The following is an 18,488-nucleotide window of genomic DNA, read 5'->3' on the forward strand; positions in this document are numbered from 1 at the left end:
CATCATTAACTCGAATACGCTGAATTGCTTCAAAAGGGTGATAAATCAAAAGCATCAAATTACCGTCCCATTAGTCTCACGTCAATCATAGGCAAGTTGCTTGAGTCAATTATTGCTACAAAAATCAGAAGCCACCTTGAAACATTCAACTTAATTCATTCTTCTCAGCACGGGTTCACCCAGGGACGTTCTTGTCTCACAAATTTGCTTAGCTTTTTCTCAGAAGTATATGAAGCGGTAGATAATGATAAGTAATATGATATAATTTATTTAGATTTCAGTAAAGCATTCGATAGAGTCCCTCATGAGAGATTGATAAGGAAGGTAGAAGCACATGGAATAGGTGGATCAGTATTAAAATGGATTAGGTCATGGTTAACTGGTAGGAAACAAAGAGTCAGCATAAATGGATTAAAGTCAGACTGGGGTGCGGTCAAAAGCGGAGTTCCCCAGGGATCTGTATTAGGCCCTCTGCTGTTTGTTATATTCATTAATGATCTTGATTTAGGCATAACTAGTAGGATTAGTAAATTTTCAGATGATACCAAAATGGGGAGAGTGATAAATTCAGACAGTGACTTTGAACACCTTCAAAGAGATCTAGATACCTTACATGAGTGGTCAGTAGACTGGCAAATGAATTTTAATACTGATAAATGCAAGGTACTACAGATAGGGAAGACGAATACAAACGTTAAGTATAAACTAGGTAACACGGAAACAGAAAACTCAGTTTGTGAAAAAGATCTAGGTGTATTTGTTAGCAACGACTTGAAACCTAGAAAACAATGTATTAGCGTTCGCAACAAGGCAAACAGGATTCTTGGGTTCATATCTAGGTCTGTGAGTAACAGAACTGCTGACGTTATCTTGAAACTTTACCTAGCATTAGTGAGGCCACACATGGATTATGCGGTTCAGTTCTGGTGTCCTTATTATAGAATGGACATAGATTCTTTGGAGAGAGTACAAAGAATGACAAAAATGATCCATAATATTAGAAACCTTCCATATGAAGAAAGACTGAAAAGCTTAGGCTTACATTCATTAGAGAGGCGTAGAGTTAGGGGAGATATGATAGAGGTGTACAAGTGGGTAAGTGGGATTAACAAGGGTAAAATGGAAGATGTTCTGAAGCTCAGTAATAACGAAATAACTAGAACAAATGGCTTTAAATTAGATAAATTCCGATTCAGAAAGGATATAGGCAAGCACTGGTTTGGTAATAGAGTTGTGGATATGTGGAATAGGCTACCGAGTGCTATAGTAGGATCGGGGACGCTAGGGAGCTTCAAGACGAAGTTGGATAGGCACATGGAAGTGCTGGGATGGGTGTGAAAGGGATCTGCCCTGTATGGGCCAGTCGGCCTCCTGCAGTATCCCACTTTCTTATGTTCTTATGTTCTTATGTTCTTAACATAGGTTGGATGCTCATATGATGTTAAGTGATGATTTTCAACTTTGACATTTTGGCAGTATTAACACGGTAAATATCCAGTCTCGACTTGTGTTGCCGACATAATACTCATAAGCATAATCTTTTTCTTTTCGATTTTTAATTAATTGTTACTCTTACATTTTCGCCCCCTCGGCCCCGTTGTGGGTAGATGACCTGTGCCCGGGTGGGCTATTCCCAATAAAAAGAAAAAGAAAAACGTATAAAGTAGATGGTAATGACCGTTCTACTTCCGCGAAGCGTCGGCGTGACTAATGAATGAACAGAACAATATGAATGGGCGATAAGAGCGGAGGAGAAGACTAACAAAGGCGCTGGCAGTGTATGGATGTTGGGTGTTGTATAAGGGTGAGTGGGAGCCATAATGAATAGGTTTCAAGACATAATAACGTCAGTGGTCGTGGCGAAGGTGATAGTTTTTTTTTTTTTTAGTTTAACAAATTTATTGACAAAGCTTGTAGTACAGTTTGCCTATTATGAGTAATTCAGTCAGGTCTTGACACTGAGGGTGGTATCACTTCTCACTGCCACACAGGACAGAGGTTCATACACAAAGAAATACAACATATTCATTAACCTCTATATATATATATATATATATATATATATATATATATATATATATATATATATATATATATATATATATATATATATATATATATATATATAGGTCAGATTCATGTGGGTGATGTCACTGTTCACTGCCATGCAAGACAGTGGTTGACATACATTGGACGTCATATTCTAATTGAAGATAATCAGTGTGGGCTAGCAAATTTGGGATAAACAGCAAAAATGTCCCCAAGCACCCCCGATTCAATGTAGTAATTACAAAGTTCATGATACAATAAGCCAGGTGGCTTGAAGTCTTTGACAGTATCACATTCAATAATATAGTGTTCAAGTGTATGCTTTAAAGGTTTATAACAAAGTTTACAGGCTGAGTGTTCCGGTATGGGTACAGCGTTACTAACTTGCCAGATGTGTCTGTATCCTAGCTTAGTTCTGGCCACGACTACATCAAATTGTCTGGTTCTGTCCTTATGCTGGCCATACCGGTACCTCTCGTCACAAAATTTGTCATATTTACTAATGCTACAACTGCCAGGTCTCTGCATTTGTTACTGGTGGTGGAGTGGCACTGGTGGTATCACTAGTGTTGTTTATTCATTTTGGTGAAAGTGGTTGTCTTGGCGATGAAGACAGAGACAAAGTGGTGGTTTGGACGGCGTGACAGTGGTGAGGATGTTATTTGTGTGGATAATAATAGTGGCGATGGTGATGATGGTAACAGTGGCTGTGTGTCACGTCCGGGGTGATCATACACCAGGTCAATCCTCATCATTAGTACAGCGGTCGTCACCCTCGTCAGCACGGTTCAAGTGACATTCACCAGCTATGTGGCGTGGTCTTGACGCAGCTGCTGTTGATTTTATCTCATTCATGGCACAGGAGAGAGAGAGAGAGCACAGGGGGAGAAGAACATTCTTACAAAAACAAAGTTGCCATATTGGTGTGCAAATTCCCATCCTGCCATAACAAAAGTCAAGGAATCTTAACTTGGAACTTTAATGACAAAGGGAGGTTAAGTATCGATCATTTTCACATGTTGTTTTCGTATACATATTCACTTAATAAATTTGCTCATCATCCATTGCCATTATTTTTAACTTTATGTCCAATTACTGTATTTGGCGCAGCTGTGCCAAATTTAAGGATGGAAGGAATACGTTCTTAAGGTAAAAGTTTTGAGAAGCGCAGAACCTACAACTTTGTCCTCATCGGTTAATCGAGAGGTAACGAAGAAAAGAGTGTAAAAATGGCATTTTTTTTAGAGTAAATTTGTATGAAAATTCAGTTTAGAGACAAGAGTTTCCCGCCAAGCCAAACCACCCAGCGTAGGCTGTGATTCCCGCCAAGAATATGTGTTATGTGTAGGCCTATGCTGTAACCAATCATAGTGATCTGTGAACGTGAAGTCATGAGCAGAGCTGAGTGAATGGCTGAAGCTGTGGCACTACCAACCACACAACCAGTGTCCCCCTTCTCACAAAGACACTGATCTTTGAAATGTAACGGCGTGAACGGCTGTCTATTGGCGGTATGGCGGAAAATCTTAAGTGTACACTTTGGTAAAATTCCTTATAAGAGGTCTACTGTGAGATTAGCTCGGAGTGTTGGTCTTGAAAGTGTTTGTCATTTTAATAACGTTTTAAATAAATAAAAATAATTTGTTAACAGCTTATCACCTCCCCCCCTCCGTCCCGAGTAGAACATCATATAAACCTTTGTTACGTAGTGATGCAGTGCGTCACATTTTTCCGAGTAATCAAGCTATTGTATATTTCTCCGATTCATTACATTATCTTATTCTCTCTCTCCTTCGCCCTATGAGCAAAAGGAGACGGGAGGGTAACCTGACCGCATAACTTTGTTTTAGCTTTAACATCATGGCCTTGGAACTATGTGGATCCTATAAGAATCTTGGGAATAACGTGAATGACAAGAACTTTATTGGCAACCTACTAGAGCGAACCAAACCTCTCCGAACCCTTCTTGGTCAAAGCTATGGAATTAGCACCACCTTCAGTATGTCCGTTCCTTCAATCCTCACTTCATTCGACCTGCACAGTAGTTAACTATCCTGCTCTGCATCTTGTTACTCTTCCTTTCAAACAACTAGACAGCCCAGAAGTAGTACAAAATGAAGCCACGCGCATCATCCAAGGATGCCGCAAACCTACCAGAAGTGTTACCACGAGGAAAGAACTCGGGCTGCCTTCATTGTCTGAGAGGATATTTATACTTAATACCATGTTCTTTGTCAAACTTTTGAAGATCAATGGTCCCACAACCACAGATCAAACTGAGTTGAGATCCTGTCTAAGTAATCAGCTCCCCAACCTTCTACAAAAGACTCTCTATGGAGCGTGGCTTCAGAGGAGTGTCACTGATTTCTTAAAGCTGAATGTGCCAAACACTCCAGACGAAGCGTTTCGTGCTATTCTTCTTTGGCTAGACGTACCAGTTCCCACTAATTACACATCTGTTAGTGATAAAACAAATGTTAAACACTAATGTTAAACTAGAAACTATTAACAGTCACCCTCAGTATTAAATTAAGTGAATATTATGATTTTACTGGTGGTTTTGTGCAGACAAACACAAGTAGATCAGGTTGTACATGTGTAATATGGAAGGAAATGAGATATCAAATATGCAAAGACTGAACAAATGGACCAGCACAACACAAATTGAGCTTATGGTAACATACCTAGCCACAGACTACCTCAGTGTCTAAAGTGGCAGGCGTGTGTTATTACAAGAAATGTGATAACTGCTAAGGAAAACAACCTTTGAATTGAATTTGTGTGGATTCCGTCCCATGGTGGAATTAGGAATCATGACCATGTTGATAGACTGGCCAATGAAGCATGCAACAAGGAAAATGTAAAGCGTGACCTTGACCTGTCCAATACTGTACTTAAAAACATTCAAGACAAAATCATGAAATCTGATATAGAAGAACTGATAAATGCACAGAGACCCAACATTTGTAAACATGACAAATTTTGTGACAAGAGGTACCGGTACGACCAGCACAAGGACAGTGGGTGCGCACCAATCATAACTAGAATTAGGCTAGGCTAGAATACAGGCACATCTGGCAAGTTAGTGATGCTGTACCCACACCAGAACACTCGGCATAAAAACTTTGTGAAGATAAATCTTTAAAGCATTCTCTTGGGCATTTTATTATGGAATGTGGTACTGTAAAAGACTTCAGGCCACTTGGCTTATTGTAGCACGAACTATGCAACTACTACATTGAATTAGGAATCTTCGAGAACATTTTTGCAGTTTATCCTAAATTTGTTAGTCCACACTGGTTAGTCCTCAAGTGTAATATAACACTAATGAATATGACCAATCCTATTATCCCCTTTTGTGTATGGCCCTCTGTCCTATGTGGCAGTGAACAGTGATAGCAGCATAGTACCCCTCATAAGCATGACCAATAGTATTATCCCCGTTTGTGTATGAACCTCTGCCCTATGTGGCAGTGAACAGTCAAGACCTGACTGGCCACCAGGTTAGGCAAATTGTACCTCAATATTACCACTAAAGTTGTTAAACTAACCAAAACTCTACGAAAGAATAAGAGAATAAGTGAGAAAAAGGTAATATAAAAGAGAAGCAATGTGATTGATTGATTATTGAAGTCAGAGAAAGGAAGACAAGTTAGTAGAACAAGAATTAAGAGTAAGAATTAAAGAGTAATAAATAATATTAACCAGAAAAAAATAGTGTGTGTAGAAAGGTGTGGTGCAGCAGGAGTGTGTGTAGGAAGGTGGGATACAGCGCGAGTGTGTGTAGGAAGGTGTGGTGCAGCGCAGGAGTTAACTACTGTACTAAGGTGTGTGTTCTGTAAGGTATATCGGCATCTTTCTAGTCTGAACATCAGTCGACTTCCGAGACTTTTTTTTTTATTATTTGTCGAATTTATTAAGTTGAAGGGCAGTGGCGACAGGTGGACAGAGTTTGTGAAGGAGGTAGACATATACCTGTAGATGGCAACAGGGATGGCAGGATAGGCTGGGAAGACCAACGTAACACTGTGTGCGGGTTAGTAGGTGGCGTGTCGTTCTGGAAGTTGACCAGAGGGGGATGGGGCAGAAAGAGTTAAATATTTGTCATGAATTCAGCCAAAATTTGCGTAATTCCGTACACAGCACAATGTGAACCAATACTCATTTACATAGGCTTGGTAAAAAAAAAAAAAACGGGTGTTGTCTTTATGAACTGAACTTTACAATTGTTCCGTGCAAATCATGATCTTTTTATAACAAAAATAATAATAATCAAGGCACCCCATTCGTTTAGGTTTTAGAGCAAAATTATATACTTTTCCTGGTTTCTTTAAAGTCAGGTACCATAATATTTTCCCACAATTTTCAACTCTCATAACTTACACTATTTCAAACACGTAGAAAACTGTTCTGCGCCATGATTTGTATAGCTATTAACAATATCAAATAGGAGGGATGAATGGCTACTCTTAGAAGTTTATTCATAACCTTTTACAAACAGCTGACCTGGCCCTGGCAAAACCTCACCTAGTTTTGGGGAGAGATAAGGTTCGCTTACCCCCCCACCCCCCGCCCCTTTCCATTGTTTTCCAAATGAAGCACACCATGGGAAAGAAATTTAAATATCCAAACGATCACTTAATAAAGCAAATTGCGTTTAAGTATGGGTTCAGATTTGCATGCATTGTCTCCAAAGACACGAACATAAATTTCAGTCATAAAATAAGAGTTGCCTGGTGAAGTAGTCCTTATCAGACCCTGATATTTACTGAGGGAAGACCGAAAGTGTCTCAACACAAGTACTGCACTAATAAATGTATATCGTCCACATGCGAGCACACTCTTACATACAGAGATTTTTACAATTTTGTCCATATATACATTTACACTCACGTACACGCAAACATACCCTTGTACACTAAAAGATACACACTACACCCTGTGGCACGCAGAAAGTACATTTGAAAAGTTCTGATAGTATTAATATCTAAAACTCCATTTATACGTAAATTCGTTGGAAAACGAGATGACGCTGTTTTTCTTTCGTCAGTTGTAGATAATGATCATCTTTATCCAGCATTGTTCGAACAAACTAAACGCCACGCCTAAAAATTCATGTTAAATGTGCTAGTCACTTTCCTAGAATTACCTCAGAGAATCCCGTTAAGCAATGACCTACATATTCCGTCATTAGCATCATTCTACGGTGTCAGGATTGGCTCTGTGACTTTCATTTTCTTCCCCTAGCTGACGCCCACCTAAAACACAAACAGGTATACCTGTTCCAGATACTGTATTTCGTCACTATATTCACCATGGTCACGGCCAGTCCGCGCGCAGGAAACTTGTGACATCATGAACATGCAACCAACCAGAACAGCCGGATGAATGACGTCACTGAGGCAGAAGAAAACGTATAAATATCAACGGCAACACTACAGTCTCGTCACTACTCAGTCTTGTCACTTTGGTGGAGTGTTGCTCGTGATAGCCAGTGCATTCTCATTGTGTTATCTATTGAATACCGTATTATAAAGCTCGAGAAGAGACTATAGAAGAAGCGTTGAAATTTACAAGTTCACAGAGAAATTATCGCTACAATTACCAGGATGAAAATTTTGTGAGTGTTTTTGTGTCCACGAGTGTTGTCAGGTTTTTGTGGCGTGTCCATAATGGTCTTCCTGCATTCGCTGTGATTTCCTGACGTATGTGTAAGGCTGGCCAGACGTCCTGCTTTTGAGCAGTCTGTCCTCCGTCCTGCGCCACCTCAAGCAGGACGTTAATTTGTCCTTCTCTTTTGGGCCTGTCTAAAAAGAATTATGTAAATTACTTTACGTATACTAAAACAGTGGCAACTGAAGGCCACATTAGTAAGTAGGCTACTTCCTTTAGTTTGTGAAGTAAGTCAATCAGGTTAGCATACAGTACAGTATGTTGTTCCAGCAGGAGAAAAATGAGTATTCATTTCTTTCAGTTCTTTATTTATACTGTATGAATGCATGTATCATGTATGTAACATATACTGTACAGTGCGTTTAAAAAAATGAAATTTTAGAAAAACCACAAAATAGCCTTCATTACATTATAGTGATATTTGACAAATCAACACTTCTAAGTATATTTTATACAACTAATTCCCATTTAAGTTTTAACACCATGAAAAGCTTCCTCAGTATGCCTTTAGTCTTAATCACAAGAGTATCTCTCTAAGTCTATAGTGTGACACACACACACACACACACACACACACACACACTTTTTTTTTTTTGCTAAAAACTCAGAGGAAAGGGGAAACACTGGAGCACCTTGGCTCTCGTCTTTATTGAAGACATCTTCAGAGGCAACTAAATGTATAGCAAATGAGAGAAGAGCTTGTATACAAAGGGTGACCTCACATTGCATCAGGTCAGAGCAACACGAGACCCACTAATTCCGTAACCCACTCCAACCGCAAATATTTCCCAAAATACTTTTAACATTAGGTCTCGACATATATATTAATGTCAAATTTTATGTTTTGTACGGACTATCACTAGGGTTTGTAAAATTTATTTCTCTAATTAGACTTGATTCAACCAGAAGTCTTTCTGTGACACATGTTGATTTATACACATTTATACTGTTGTTCATGGCATGATTATTATCCATATTGTGGACAGAAACTGCACTGTTTTCTGCTGCTGTTGTTCTAATATTATACTTGTGCTGTTGTAATGCTTTCCAGTCTCACCCACATAGTTTCCATTACAGTTCCCACATGGGCTGTTTTTTATTAACATACTTGTAATAGTCGAGTCATTCTTGAAAACAACATATATATGGAGAGAATATAATAATGCTGGCCACCATATAACAACACATTTATCTTCCAGGTTACTGACGGCTGCGGTGGTGGCAAGTGCGCTGGGCCACACACTACACCTGGGGCGTACCTGCCCTGACCTCTTACCCTTCCCTAACCTCTCTGTTGATAAGGTATATCATCTATCTATCTCCCAGTGTCAGCTACGGTAGTCTTCCAAAAAGGGGACGAGAGCAGGAAGTAGTTCACTAAGCTGTAAAATGTATAGCACGTTGTTGAGACGAACTTATCACATATGTATAATCCTGCTGTAAACAGTCTCCATGAGTCCTCTCAATCTGTGGACTCGAAAACAGTATTGGGCTTCAAAATAACCATAGATAAAACTATTAGGAACAAATAAATAGAGGAATCCTACAAAAACCACTGGCCTTCTTCCCTAGGTCTGGCCAGCTCCACTGGGTAATCTGTAAATAGCATTACTATTTTTTTTTGTTGGGCACCCCCTACATCCTGTGCAAGGTGATGCCAGAAGCACTTACAGCGCCCGACTGGGAAGCATGCTAAGTTCATGCTTGCCTTTATGTCTCATGAGTTAAGGGCGTAGAAGCCTGAAGGGTCATACGTTTTTTTCTGTCAAGGGCGTAGAAGCCTGAAAAGTCATAGGTTTTTGTCAGTAAGTTATTGGAAGCTCCAACAACTTTCCCTGAATACGAATTCGCAACCTTTCGATTTACAACAGGTACCTACATTACTGCTAGGTGAACAGTTGTTTGTCCAAACAACTTTCCATCGACCCGGAAATCGAACCCGTGACATCTAGCTAGCTAGTGACATCAACATTACAATGTTGAAAGGTCAGGAGAGTTACTATGGTTAAGTGAGGGTCCGGGTCACAAAGGTTAAATTTCCTCTTAACAATAGAGTAAGAACACAATATACTGCCTGGCTGAAGTCGAAGCATAAAAGAACGTCTAAGGAAGTAAGTTAATCGAGGTTCTTCTGTAATTAATATTATATACATGCCCTTAACATCAGGTAAAGAACGAAACACGATCTCTGTGAATGCGGTTCCGACAATTCGCACAACTGCCATTGTTGATTTCTTTTAAGATGGATAAAATACTGAATGAATCATCCCAACATATGCTTAATCATGAGCATTTGCACAAACATTAACGGACACAATATATCACGCATGGAGAAGTAAATGGGACGTGTACCTTTTACCATGTAGCATGGTATTGTGCAGTATATGGAGGGAGTGTATGTGCGCGCACGCACACAATGACTCATCACATCACAGTGCAACAACACAGTAGTCTCAGTATTAGCGAGCGGGTGGGAGTTAAGTGTCCTTGGAGGAGGGAGGGCGAGAGGAATTTTGCCGTCTCGTTTCCGCTTCACCCCCATCCAGTCCACTCCACCAACATCCCCCAGCGGTGTTCTACAATGGTCATGCCGAGCGGCACTTATCACCCAGATGTACTAGGTGTACAATGCTTTTTTTTTCTCTGTTCAATGTGTTTTATTTATTTTTATTATTATTTAGGCGTTTCTAAATGAAAATAGAAAAAAAAACTTATTCTGTACTTTGGTGATTTCACATTCATATTGGGTGATTCTTACCTCATGGAAAGAACAACTGAACCTCACTTCAATAAAATATGTAGTACCGCATAATAGATATATGTACGGTATATAGGATGGCTATGTAGTTTCCTATTTACCTTTAGAAGAACAAAAACAGCATACAATAAAACACAGAATGCACCACTGCACACTTACATTATATTCAAGTGTAAAGCTGCTACTGTAATTACTTGGAGAATTCGAGTGATCGCTTTTCTCTGTCCAAGTAATGTATTGTGAGATTAATGTACAATATTGTGTTGTCTTTATTATTATTATTATTGTTCATATGATATTTTGTTATATGTCTCTTATCTTCGCTTAGTTATCTTCTCACTATCTCCAGTCACCATCTTGTTATCTCCAGTCACCATCTTGTTATCTCCAGTCACCATCTTGTTATCTCCAGTCACCATCTTGTTATCTCCAGTCATCATCTTGTTATCTCCAGTCGCCATCTTGTTATCTCCAGTCGCCATCTTGTTATCTCCAGTCATCATCTTGTTATCTCCAGTCACCATCTTGTTATCTCCAGTCACCATCATCTTATCTCCAGTCACCATCTTGTTATCTCCAGTCACCATCTTGTTATCTCCAGTCACCATCTTGTTATCTCCAGTCACCATCTTGTTATCTCCAGTCACCATCTTGTTATCTCCAGTCATCATCTTGTTATCTCCAGCCATTATCTTGTTATCTCCAGTCATCATCTTGTTATCTCGTCATCATCTTATTAACTAACCTAGCCTATAACACCTTCCTATGATATAACCTCAGCCTATAACACCTCCCTATGACCTCTCCTTACCGCCTAGTTCTCCCCATAACGTTGTCTTATTCAGTAGCCCTCTCCCTGGTCACCCCTCTCCCTGGTCACCCCTCTCCCTGGTCACACCTCTCCCTGACCACACCTTTCCCCTGATTTGGGATCATGGAGAGGGAGAACCACGGAGAGGGGTGGCCAGGGAGAGAGTTACCTGGCCATGTAATGTAAGCATCATCATATACTGTAAGTCATTCACTAACCTTGTTGGTGTTTTGGTATGCCAGGTACTTGGGCGGTGGTACGTGATGCACAAGTTCGACACGGATAACACGTGCTTGGTGTGGAACATCACCCTCGGCCAGCTGCCAGACACCCTGCTGGTGACAGAGACCCGACAGCTGTCTTTCCTCGACGTGTTTGGTGTCGATCACACTCACACCGTCACTGCCAATATCGAAATACCCAACCTGGAAGTCCCCGCCAGGATGCGAGTTCGCTGGCCCACTTGTGAGTACTGCAGAGAGAGAGAGAGAGAGAGAGAGATCAGGTTTGATAGAGATTGTAAGAACGTCATAATTAGTCATTGCCTTTTTCTTTCAAGGTTTACTGGATATGTGTTACATTACACTTGGTAATGGTTCTAACCATCTTTAAGCTATATAACAGTCAGCATTAATACTAGTAACGCATACACGCGATGAGAATGACATCAACTTAGAACATCGTCGCCCTCCGATACGTGCACTCATTATGATATAAACCATTAGAAGGCGATCACGTAGTAAGAAATGAGAAACGTGTACAGACCTATACCTGCTAACGCCACGTCACATCACACAGTGCAAGTTACTGTCAATGGATCAGTCCTCGTAACTCTTACTTAAGCTGCAAATTGTATTTACAACAACGCAGAAGCACGCAAGGATAAAACCCGGTAATCCTGCGTTATCGTGATAGTAATGGACATGACAAATTAGCAGTGGACATAGTCAAATAACGTTGTGACACAACATTGATATGACAAACTTGGTTGGTCAACACGCCGTGAGAAATCATAATTTTATGCAATGAAAATTATATTGAACAACGAATTTTTCGTCCATATTCCATGTTCTACAGCATAGGAATTTTACTCGATAGAACTTACTTCAAACTACGAGTACATTGTCTAATGTTACTTTTGGGTAAAACTATGTTAGGTAAATAGTAAATAGAACCTACGAAAACTCTACAGGTGTTTGTGTTCGCTCCTGTAGATAGAACTTGATACCCAGAACACATAAAGGAATAACCTTCGTTTATTGTGACATTCAGATTTCTGTGAACTGCGACAAATAAGAACAAAATTAATTACTCTTGCCACGTCATATTTTAAGAACAAGAGTAATGTGAAGGTGAAGCTTGGACGGCTGGTACAGGTTTGGCCAACCACTGTTCAAAGATTGAAACCTACCTGAAATATTCAGAGGTGTATTAGTATGAAGAATTTTATCCCAATACAAACGAACGTTAAAAGTACTCAAGGTCGCACCCGTCTGATGAGAATGACGTGTTGGTTTTAATAGTTACGACTGACCGACTGCTGTAAATGCGGTAATCACTAAAAAGTTCGAAGGATGTTTTTCAGGAAAATTGTTATGGTGTCGAAATTAGATTCCGAAAATAGTAAAGAAGCTATGAAGTATGCTGTTTTCCTACTATACAGTACTGTATATAACTGCGATAACCAAGTAGATGCAGTAGATTTCGCTAGTTAGATCATGGGGCACTCGCAGTCACTTAACTTTACAAAATTTGGGAAGTGAAGGCGGTCGAGTGCGATGCTGGCCACACTGCCTCCTTGCTAATAGAAGATTTGGTAGTGCTGTAAGCACAGTATTAACCAGAGATAATTATCGCCTCACCTAGCCTAACTAAACCTGAGCTTGAGTCTTCGCTTAAACTAACCCACGAAACGTAACCAAAACTCGTCTTCCCTAGCAGCACTGACGGGCAAGGCGGATTTCATCGTGTTCGACACAGACTACGATTCCTACATGGCTGTGTTTGAGTGTGACCGGGCGGGTCTCCTTCACCGCCGCTCTGCCACCATCCTCTCCCGCACCAACACAATCGATGAGATGTTCGTCAAAAGGGTGAGTACCCCATTTTAAAGGAAGCTCTCAGCTCCTTACTCACAGGTTCACGTGTACAGTCCCCTTCACTAGTGCGTTTATAGGGGCTCGTCAGGTTTAAAGATACCTTTAATCACATTTGGATATATCTACATCATGCTAAAACATTGTAGCACTAGCAGGGGTCAGCCCTCATGACTCAGTGGACCTCAACCCTTCTCCATGCACAGAACAAGGATTTGTCTCCACTCTACTGTCCAGTCTTATCGTACACAGTGGAGCAGACTATCAATCAGCTTTTTAGCCAATAGTCATCCTTATCATGACATTTATGAATGTTAAATGTTAGTGTAAAGGTTCGTCCACGTGTGCGTACATTTTGTTGCCAATATGTAATCGACAAGACGAAATGAGGTACTACCTGGTATCGGGTTCTGCGTGCGCTAGATCGGTGTTTCCTCTTGTTGATCACGTTGGCGACAAAATGTACGCACGTGTGGACGCACCTTTAGTCTCAGTTTTCACACTTGCCGAAGGTTGAACATGGTGAACATTAGAAGTGTATCGATAAAGGGATATCAAAATTGCAAGTTCTTGCCGTCAGCATGACGGTAATCTATCAGTTTAAATGAGGTTTTGGGCGTGGCCGGGGTGGGGTGATCCCTGCCCCACCACCATGCTATTCTTTTAATTAAGCATTCCTTCTCAAGCTATGAATGCTGATATTTCCCATGTGATTCAACTCGTATCTGCTCTATTATGTGGTTTAAATTCTTTTTTTTTTGTAAACTTGAGATTTGAATAACAAAGGGTATGGCCTAACATAGGGCCTCACACTGCGGTATACTACTCACATAGGTGAGCTCCTATGCATATAACTAAAACAATGTATTGGAAATATTTTATAACATCCATTGCCACAAAATCGTGATCACTGAGGTCTGCTACACACCCTTTGTAATCTTTTTTGCGCTACAGCTCATGGGAAATTTAAAAAAAAATATCTACTTTAATTAAGTGTAAGAGTAATGTGCAAGATTAAAGGTGAGGTGTAAGTTTAATTGTGGGTGGTGGCTAAGTGTGTGCGTGTGACCATGTAAATATTAATATATCTAGTGACTCTTGGTATATTCACAGGTGCGTCGTCTGCTGGAGACTGCCGACGTGACCCACACAGCCCTCTCCACCATCAGCCACGAAACCTGCCGACATTCAGGGTAAGACCTATCACCTCGTCCCGACACTGGTCCTTATTCCTTTGACTAACCTTCCTTTGTCAAGTCAAGTTAAACTCAAAGGCGTTTTATCGCTATGCAAAGTCGAAATTAAAAACGCGAGTAGGAGTATTAGACCTGAGGCTTGAAGATGGTAGTTATGCAGATTCTGACCAGGATAAAGCTGAGGCATTGAACAGCTTCTTTTCCTCGGTGTTTACAAGAGAGGATGCAATTAACCTTCCTGCGTTTGAGAACAGACGGTTCGACACAGCACTGACCCACATTGTGTTTACAAAAGATGGTATTAGAAATAAACTGTCAAAGCTAAAGGTCCATAAGAGTCCTGGCCCTGACATGGTACATCCCAGAGTGTTAAGAGAGTTGTGCAACGGGCTTGCCGAGCCCCTGAAGATCCTGTTCTGTAAATGCCTGGATGAACAAAAGGTCTCCAATAATTGGAAAATGGTTTATGTGAGTCCTATCTTCAAGAAAGGCGATCGTCACTCCACGAACAACTATAGACCAGTGAGCCTGACCAGCATAGTATGTAAAGTACTTGAGAGTATTATCAGAGATGCCGCGATGGAACATCTACTACGAAACAACCTTGTAAAGGATTGCCAACACGGTTTTATGCTGGGGCGCTCCTGCATAACACAATTGCACAAGGTATTGGATATTTGGACCCATATTCTGGAACGGGGTGGTAATATCGACAATATATACCTAGATTTTTGTCAAGGCTTTCGACAGCGTACCCCATGAAAGGCTGAAAATCAAACTGGAAGGGTACGGAATTCGAGGAAATGCCCTAGAGGTGGATAGAAGACTTTCTACATGACCGCAAGCAGTGTGTGGTGATTAACGGCACGAAATCATCCTCTGTACCTGTCACAAGCGGGGTACCACAGGGCAGTGTATTGGGCCCGCTGTTGCTGGTTTGTTTCATAAATGACATGCCTGACGTTGTACACTCCTCCATACAAATGTTTGCGGATGACGCCAAGCTATTTCGGGAAATCAAGAACCATGCGGACTGTGAAGAGGTGCAGAAGGATCTCTGAGCTCCAAGAATGGTCGAAGAAATGGCAGCTGAGATTCAATGTCACGAAGTGTAAGAGGATGCACCTGAGGCGTACCAACGGTAAGGAGGCGTATCAGATGTCCCAAAAACTGCACTATTTGAGACAATGTAAGAAGGACCTAGGTGTGTACGTTGACAATGAGCTGAAGTTCTCGGGCCATTGCGAGAAAAAGGTAAATCAGGCAAATAAATTATTAGGTCTTATAAGAAGGTCGTTCAGATATCTGGACGGTCCGTCCCTCGTAACGATCTTCAAGAGTAAAGTGCATCCCCATCTGGAGTACCGTCACCCCGTCTGGTCCCAGAGATATGCTAGGGACTGTCAGTTGGTTGAAAATGTTCAAAGGAGGGCCACCAGACTGGTGCCTGCACTTCGGCACCTCAACTACCTTGAGAGATTGGAGCGCCTGAACTTGCCTAGCTTATACTACAGACGGGCAAGGGGCGACCTAATTGAGGTGTATAAGCATCTCAAGGGGCACTACTCAGTCGAGTGTCCTTACTTGGAGCTGGCGGACGCTCGCCTCACAAGGGGTCATAGCTCAAGATTGAAGAAGCCGCAAGTCCAGAAAACTGTGAGGGCAAACTCTTTTGGAGTGAGAGTTGTAAACTCTTGGAACAATCTGCCAGAAAGTGTTGTGACGGCACCGAGTGTGAGCTCTTTCAAAACCAGACTTGACCAACACTGGAGCAGGTTCAGGTACATTCAGGAGCCGGTGCATGCCCAGTACTTGCCAACAGTGTGTGACAGAGACGTGACCGATCGCCCAAGCGGCTAACGAGCCGATCAGTGGTGAAGAGGATAATAAAGGTTAAAAAAAAGTTTATCTAGCAGCCACTTAGCAGGGTGAAGGAAGACCATCGTATGTTCAGGTTCTCACAGTCATTCCTGATTTCTTGATCTAATCGTGTTTGAAAGGCTTGTGCTGTTCCTTCTTTAGTTCCAGCTGGCAGACTCTTCCAGAGGTCTATCACTTTTCAAGAAAAGACGTACAATACTTCGTTTTTATTGTCATTGATCATTTGGGAAGTTTGTGTAATTAAGAAAATTTATATCCATTTTCGAGGATTCTTGTTCTCCATTTTGTTCCAGATTTTCAATATTTCTGAGATCAGCCTTGTCAAATACCGTTTGAAGAGCTGCCTATCCCAAAGCCTTCAGCCTATCCTGTTCTTTCACCTACTCTTTTCCATCTTTTTATCAATGATTTACTTCACACTACTACTAATTCTATCCATTCTTACGCTAATGTTTCTTCTCTTCACTCTTCTCTCCCCCCCAACTCTCAAACTAGATCTGTTTCTAGAGCTGATATTGTTTCCTCTATCAAAGCGGATCTGTGCAGCATACCCGAATGGGGAGGTAGAAATTTGGTCAACTTCAATATTAAAGAAAACAGTATTGTTACGAACCCCCCCTTTCGCCGCTTACCCAGCCTCCACCGCTGATTAATTACCAGTGGCCCGGGTCGTATGTACACAAGCAGTAAATATATCACAAGTGTCGTCGAATTACCACAAGCTGTCCCGCCAGTCTCAGGTAATTTCCCGACGATTGGTTATATTAGTAGACTTGCTAGGGGAGTGATCACTGCATTTCATAGTGCAAAGGTCCCACTTGGCCTAAGTGTTCCTTTGGGCAAGAGGAAAAAAATATCTAAAGTGACACTTTGTCCATGCATTGATCTCACTAATTAACATAAATCATGCTAATTAGCACCCAAAAGAAGGCAGGAGTACAATTACGATGACGAGCAGTGTTGAAGGGATTTCATTTGTTAACTCGGCAGTCTGTCAATGCCAACCTCCGGATTAATTTAACCAATTTGACCATTGCCACTTGACGTCTCCAAAGTAAAATCTGTTATAGTGGGTGTATAAAATATATAAGCTTATAACCTGTTAAGATATTGATGTTCTATTTTCCCCCAGGCAACACAACTGGCATGTGGATGAGGAGTTGTTTGGACTGTTGCCGGGTGTGGACGAGGCTGAGGTGAAGCGACGGGTGTCTGACGGTGTCTTGGACTACGACATCACACAGGTGGAGATTATCGGCGAGGGTGTCACTGCTGAAGACTCCGGTTTCCGCGGCAGCCTCAAGCGGCCTCCTGCTGTGTAACTCACCTGGTGGTCAAGACTATTCAGTTGATCCAAGTCATATACTGTATAATTCTTACTTGGCTCATGCGAGATCAGTTATACAGTACTGCACTGGACCATCTTAAGTCACAGTGATATTTCAAGGTCAATACAATCAATGGGTCACTCTAAAGCCATTTGAGCGTCACCAAGGCCAAATGAATCGTCTTTGGCTCAGGAGACGAGGTGGCAACTTGGGAGATTCACAGAACTTTACCTCAACTTACTATAACTAACTCTCCTAACTCAGGAGAGAACCTATTGTATGTAACACTTATCTAATTACAAGTTAGAATACAGTAACTTTTATAATCTATAAAATGTAAATATATATAATATAATGGTATTTACACCTCAATGTAGTTGATATATCTTATTCATTGAACGTCGTGGACGAATATAGTGGGGCTTGGTATTTTTTTTCCGCCAGGCAGCAGGGTTTCAGATCTAAAAAAAGAAATCTTGCAAAGAATCTTTGGCAGTGTTGCCATTTTAGGTATTTCCTGCTAAATCTGGCGACTTTGACCTGAAGTCCAGCAGGTAATCGCCATTGATCACATACAAAAGTAGATTAAAGGAATATTATTTAAGTGATCATGAGTTTTTCTTATAGTATTATGATACATGTTAGTGAATGTTTCAGACCCACAGAATACTTAGATAATTCATTTTTATGCAAAAT

The 18,488-nt window shown here is 40.9% G+C and overlaps 1 protein-coding gene across 4 annotated transcripts in view; it reads left to right on the forward strand.

The window, feature by feature from the left end:
• LOC121861189 overlaps positions 1-18,400 on the forward strand; it is a 26,067-nt gene extending 7,667 nt beyond the window's left edge. Inside the window, exons 1-6 of one of the 4 annotated variants that reach the window (XM_042358770.1) lie at positions 7,488-7,669; positions 8,922-9,024; positions 11,534-11,756; positions 13,230-13,384; positions 14,501-14,580; positions 17,597-18,400. In XM_042358770.1, the coding sequence (XP_042214704.1) occupies positions 7,659-7,669; positions 8,922-9,024; positions 11,534-11,756; positions 13,230-13,384; positions 14,501-14,580; positions 17,597-17,786 (762 nt within the window). In that variant the 5' untranslated portion in view covers positions 7,488-7,658 and the 3' untranslated portion in view covers positions 17,787-18,400. Of the gene's footprint in view, positions 1-7,487; positions 7,670-8,921; positions 9,025-11,533; positions 11,757-13,229; positions 13,385-14,500; positions 14,581-17,596 lie in introns of those variants that run through there. The other 3 variants (XM_042358772.1, XM_042358769.1, XM_042358771.1) reach the window with 3 other exon arrangements.
• The last annotated feature ends 88 nt before the right edge of the window (positions 18,401-18,488 follow it).

This window comes from Homarus americanus, unplaced genomic scaffold, assembly GCF_018991925.1.
Source record: "Homarus americanus isolate GMGI-L3 unplaced genomic scaffold, GMGI_Hamer_2.0 scaffold21314, whole genome shotgun sequence".
NCBI classification, from domain to species: domain Eukaryota; kingdom Metazoa; phylum Arthropoda; class Malacostraca; order Decapoda; family Nephropidae; genus Homarus; species Homarus americanus.